Source organism: Microtus ochrogaster, chromosome 18, assembly GCF_000317375.1.
Source record: "Microtus ochrogaster isolate Prairie Vole_2 chromosome 18, MicOch1.0, whole genome shotgun sequence".
Taxonomy (NCBI): Eukaryota; Metazoa; Chordata; class Mammalia; order Rodentia; family Cricetidae; genus Microtus; species Microtus ochrogaster.
Window position 1 is genome coordinate 25,833,519 of NC_022020.1, and position 6,346 is coordinate 25,839,864.

Consider the following 6,346-nt stretch of genomic DNA (forward strand, 5'->3'; position numbering starts at 1 on the left):
TGGTGGATGGCTTCTCTCAGCCCTACCTGCCTCTGCCAGAGGTGGCGCGCGACCCCACACAGGACGAAGACCTGCTTACTTTGTACCTGGTCATTGCCTTGGCGTCTGTGTCTTCACTCTTCCTTTTGTCTGTGCTGCTGTTTGTGGGGGTGAGGCTGTGCAGGAGGGCCAGGGCGACCTCCGTGGGTGGCTGCTCGTTGTCTGAAGGACACTTTCCTGGTCACCTGGTGGATGTCAGTGGTGATGGGACTCTATCCCAGAGCTATCAGTATGAAGTGTGTCTGAGGGGAGACTCTGGGACTGGTGAGTTCAAGTTCCTTAAACCCATGATCCCTAATTTTTTGCTTCAGGATCCTGGGAGAGAAATTAACGAAAGTCCCCACTGCAGGGATAGCTTTGTTTTCAGTTAAGTATTCAAAGTGGTTCCCTGTATCTTCAGAATCAACATGCAGACTTTTATATAGATACGTGTAATGTGTACCCTTTTTTTCAAACTACTGCATGTGTGCATATGCCCAACTGCTCCAACTTTTCTTGTAGGTATTTTACATGGTTAGACTGTCATTATAGAATATGTGTATTATGTATTTTCCTCATTTTTATATGCCTTTGGTGACTAATATTCTCGTAAGTACAAATAACTCTAGTAGCATAACATCGAATTATTTTCCTCCTTAATGCTAATAAGAAAATTTGAACTTCTGTATAATTGTGTCACTGCTTTTTCCATATAACTTTCTCTTTTCAAGGTTAGAATGCTTAGTTTTTATTTGGCCTTAGCCTACTTTTGTCTGCTAAATTCATGTCAAGATGCCCTTCATTAGAACTTTAGTACGTTCCGTTGTGACCCTTGTGAGCAACATAAATGTTAGTGCTTGTTTTATTTATGTGCCTGCAAGTGTTTCAAATATCGCAAGATTAAAACTTTTCATTAATTGCAACTTAGTGAAAATTAAAGAGGAAATGTCTCATAATTTGTTATTCCCTTCATGAAGTAAAATTGCTAATCTGTTGCTAAGCATAATCTTTTTAAAAAGCACTATCCAAATCTGACCTATTTCCTCCCCTCCTCTAAAGTGTTCAGAGTGGTGAGGGATCAAATTTCTGCTTTCCTATCCACCCTTTGCGGAGAAGCTGTAGCAAATGATGCTATGGCCTAGCTTTTCCTGAAGCCTGTCCTGCCTTCCAATAGAAGAAATTTCTTCTGGACTCTGACAGTCTTGTCTAGTTCTTCTTCTTCTTTTTTTTTTTTTAAAAAAAAATATTTATTTATTTATTTATTTATTTATTTATTTATTTATTTATAGGTGGTTTTGAGCCACCATGTGGTTACTGGGAATTGAACTCAGGACCTCTGGAAGAGCAGTCAGTGCTCTTAACTGCTGAGCCATCTCTTCAGCCCCTTGTCTAGTTCTTGTTGTTGCGACTTCACATTTTTGCTTTATGTCATTTGGTAGTTATAGATTTTAGATCAAGAGTAGAATTTGGGGATTTACCTTTCTTTGATATGTAATATGATTTCAGCTGTTTTAACTTAAATTTTCAATCAAATCGAGTTCCTAGAAAATATTGCTCTTGAACAGCAGTGTATTTATTTATTGAATTATGACCTTTTATGTTATGCTCAGTAGCAAGCACATTGTGTGATTCTGCCTATCTATATTAATCCCACCACTCAGGAGATAGAACTTGGCAAGATTTGTTTAAGGCTAGTCTGGTCTTCAAAAGTGAGTTCCAGGCCAGCCAGTGCTATGTTGTGAGACCCAGTCTCAAAGTGCAGCCAGAGTACTGGAACCTATGCTGCCTTACTCCACAGAGGCCAGTGTTGGAATCTTTAAGTTGTGCTTTGTTTGGAGAGCTGGCAATCTGAGAAGGCAGCAAGTCAACGCCCTAACACCTGCCTTACGTCTCTCTGCTATGCTGCAGATTGTACAGGAGGGGAAGGTCAGGGTGAGGTAGCCAGAGACTCTGAATTTAGTCTTATCCCTCTCGGCAGGTGGTCAGTCACTTTTTTAGGGTTGTAATGTCTTTGCTTTTCTCACTAGTGCCCCATCTTAATGTTTCGCTCATCTTGTGGATGGCAGGGTCACACGCTTCTTTTGCTGAGTTTATTTTGATTTGCTGGGATTTACCTTATATTCCTCCAGAGGCATCTAGATGGGGATGGCACAGTAACTCAGAGTGAACAGCTGACCATGCATGCGGACTGAGCTATTCATAATACCTGAGAACAGACACCTTTCCACAACATGGGGTAAAAGTAATGTCTTTATACAGACTGAATATGGAAGTGCTCCTATTTGTCTTCTCTGTGCCCTGTCACTTGAAGGCTACATGTATGATGTGGTGATATCAAACAATCACAAAACCAGGTTAAAGGTCAGAAACCATTACTGTCCATCCACAGAGAACACACTGTGTGATTTGAACTGAGAGGGCTTAGGTTTTGGAGAATAAATTCCTTGGGGATGAGACGGTGAGTCCTATAGTCTGCGTTGCTTCCAAAGACATTGGCTGAGTCTGAGAAAACAATAGGTTGGTTGTCATAGATACAGAGTAAATCAGCAAACATTGGTAGAATGGAGATTCCAGCTGAAGGCCAGTTCCACCTCCTGGGACACTTAGTCGGGGGAGAAATGCATAGTTAAAAACTAATAACCTGGATGCAGAGGCAGGAGGATCTCTGAGAGTTCAAGATGGCAGAATGAGGTTTTTCCTGCTATGTAATAATTAGAGTTTGGGGCTTTCCTCTTTAAGAAGATATGGAGAATACAATTTCTCACCTGGAAGGAAGGTAGCGTTTGTTGCTTATCAGGCCTGAAAACAACCTTCTGTTTGCACCATCCTTCTCTCCTACAAGATCTTGAGAGCTGTATTATGTCCACGGTTTTGCTGTTAATTTTGGTAAAAATGATTGGTAAAACCTTTCCCACTGTCCCTGGCCTGGACATAGCGTGTTGTAACTAGTTTGAGCTTTTCAACCACACACATCATCATTTCGCTTTTTAAGTTGATTAGCCAGGGCTCTACCAAGCAAATTTAAGAATTTCTCCAGGGGGAAATAATAGCACCTTAATCCTAGGTTAACTTTTCACATAGCTATCCAGTCTTCAGGAGAAAGATTCAATGCAAGCCCCCACCATGGGGTGATGAAAGACATAGCACATATGACTTAGAAGGTACAGATCTTAAATTGAAAGGATAATATTAAAACAAATCAACTTTAATTAATTAAGTTAAATTAATGAGCAGCGCCATAGAGTTAGTACAGTGGAGGAAATGTGCTTGCTACCAAGCCTGACCATCTGAGTTTGGTCTCTGGAACGCACGAGGTGGAAGGAGAGAAACTGCCTTGTGCAAGTTATCCTCTGACTTGGATACACACACTGTATGCGTGCAAAGGCTCCCAGGTCAAAAACTGATAAACAACCATTCGAGATGTTTTACCAAATCCAGTCTAGACAGATGAAAGTCGAAGCACACCTTAGGGGATCACAGGAAAATTGTGCAGCATCAAAATCAAACAGAAAAGCAAAAAAAAAACTTTCAGCAACCATAAAAAGATGCATACTTTTAAAGAAACATCAGTAAAATGGAGTGAAGACTTCTGAACGTGATTCCAACAACAAATAAACCATATTTTCAACATCTCCAAAGAAAATTATTAGGATGCTAGAATTTTATTACCAGCAAACAGAACCTTCCAAAAGGTTTTCAGACAAAGAAAATTAACGAAGTCTACATAAACACTGAAGGAATATGTTAGAGGAACTACAAAGGCAAGAGGGAAACCCTCTGGAATGTATTGTAAGTTTGCAGGAGGAAAGAAAAAAGGATGGAAAATAAATACTGAGTGCTATGTCTCCAAAAATAATAGTTTTGTAAAGGATTCAAAAATACATATAAAATGCATGAAACCCAGCCTTTAGAATTCTTAAATGAATCAAGAAAAAAGGTAAGACAGCACCTTGCAACCCTAAAGGCCTCTTCAAAAATGAAAGCGGCAGAGGTGGTGCACACCTTTAATCCCAGCACTTGAAAGACAGAGCCAGAGGCAGGGGCATCTCCGTAAGTTCGAGGCCATTCTGATCTCCATAGTGAGGTCCGGGACAATCAAGCCTACCTAATCAATGACTCATAAAAAACCTGCAAAGTTAATAGTCTAAACAATTTTGTACCGATAAAGTTGGAAACTTATAAATCACTATTTAAACTCTGAGTTTTCAAAACTGAAGTAAGAAAAAATAGAAAACCAAAAAAAATGTTTAACTAGCTTTAAAATAGTTTCAAAATGTAAAATACCTAAAAAAAAATCATGCCATACTACTATCACACAGAAAGGTACGCAGCATTTTACATCTAAGCAGACTGAGTAGTACTAACTTAGTACTTAGTACTAAGTACTTAGTACTTAGACTTAGTAGTCACTAACTAAAAGATTCAGCAGGTGAAAAGCTAATTCACCCCCAATCAATTTATAAACCAATAAAATTCCAAACATTTCAGGTATTTTATTCATATATATTTCATGTAGAATACAAACAGAATAATTTTAATTTTTTTATTTTTATTTATTTATTTATTTTTATTTTGTTTTTTGAGACAAGGTTTCTCTGTAATTTGGGGCCTGTCCTGGAACTAGCTCTTGTAGACAAGGCTGGCCTTGAACTCACAGAGATCCACCTGCCTCTATCTCTAGAGTGCTGGGATTAAAGGCATGAACCACCACTGCTTGGCAATTTTTTAATTTTTAAAGAGGATAAAATTGAAGTTACTACAACAATGCCCATGGGACAAGAACAGATAATGTTGATAACTCAACTCTATCTTCTCTTCTGCAAAATATCCTATGAAGAAAATAAAAAGTCAAACTATAGATTGGGGAAATTTGTCTAAAGGACATATTGCACAAAGGATGGCTGTGTACAGTATATGGGATGTAAAAAACTCAGCAACAAAAAACCTGGCACATAAAACACTCAAAGACACATTAGCAAACAAGACACATGGATGATCAATAAGAGTATGAAAAACTATTAAAAACAAATTGCATGTATTTCAAGAAATGCTAATTCAAATAATTGAGACACCACATCATGACCATTATTAGCATGTTCAACTTGCAGAACACCAACATCATTAAATGTTGAGGAGGGTGTGGAGCACCAGGAACTCTGTTTCTTGGATCATGGGAATTACAACTGCTGCAGCCACTTTGTAAAACAGTTGGGTAGTTCTTCAACATTGATTTTACTCTTACTATGTCTTCCAGCAATCATGCTCCATAGTATTCATGCAAAGGAACAGAAAATGGATCCACACAAAAATTTGGACATGGGTGCTTCTGGAAACTTCATTTATAACTATCAAAACTTAAAGTAACTGAGATTCCTAGGTTGGTCAATGGACAAATGCATTGTGGTAGAAGCAGAAAATGAGGTTTTACATAAAAAGAGCTATAAACTCATGACAAAGCACTGCAAAAACTTGAGTGCATGCAGTGAGTGAAGTAAACCAAGCTGAAGAGTCCACAGTCTTTGGATCTTACATGACATTTTGGAAAAGGCAATAGTTGTAGTGACAGTAAAAATGACAGTGATTTCCTAATTTCAGGAGAGGCAGGAAGAAATATGTAGATTTAAAGGGTTTGGAGGCCAAGAAACTACTCTATTTGACAATCTAAAAGTATTGACACACTATGAAAAGTTGTACAAATCTATAAACTATACAACATCTAAAAGAGTAATTCCACACAAGTTTGGAATTATGATTAATAAAAGGGTTATTTATTTAAAGGGAAAAACTTACAGATCACCATCCTAGACAACAGCCCCCTGGAAAAGCATCTGGTAGCCAGAAGCAGAGTCCAAAACAAGAGAGGGAGCATGCGCTACCACTGCTTTTTCAAGCCAGAGAGACCATGCCCAAGTGGGCTGTTATTAAAGGCTATTGGCTGAAGGAGCAGAAGGAGCTCCCACAGCAAACATCAAAAAGAAAACCTAGCCAACTATTTGGGCTTGGTGACAAAGATGTGTAAATGGAAGTTGGAGAAATTGCTCAGAGGATAAGAACACTTGCTATTCTTCCAAAGGACTGAGTTCAGTTCCTATACCTATGGTAGACAGTCTGCTAAAAATTCCAGTACCTCTTGTGACATCTTCAGGCATCTCCACATGATCAGCATACACTCATATAGATGTACACATGAATAAAACAGAAGTAAATCCCTTTTTAAAAAAAATGTGTTATCAAGCTGAATGTGGTGGTGCCCACCTTTAATCCCAGAATTTGGGAGGCAGAAGCAGGCAGATCTCCATGAGTTAGAGGCCAGCTTGGTTTATATAGT

At 38.7% G+C, this 6,346-nt stretch overlaps 1 protein-coding gene across 1 annotated transcript in view; it reads left to right on the plus strand.

The window, feature by feature from the left end:
• The window catches only part of LOC101983348 (protocadherin beta-4-like), a 22,031-nt gene extending 21,055 nt beyond the window's left edge, over positions 1 to 976 (plus strand). The window contains exon 2 of the mRNA XM_013349537.2: positions 42 to 976. Coding sequence (XP_013204991.1) covers positions 42 to 410 — 369 coding nt within the window. The 3' untranslated portion in view covers positions 411 to 976. The remainder of the gene's footprint in view (positions 1 to 41) is intronic.
• The last annotated feature ends 5,370 nt before the right edge of the window (positions 977 to 6,346 follow it).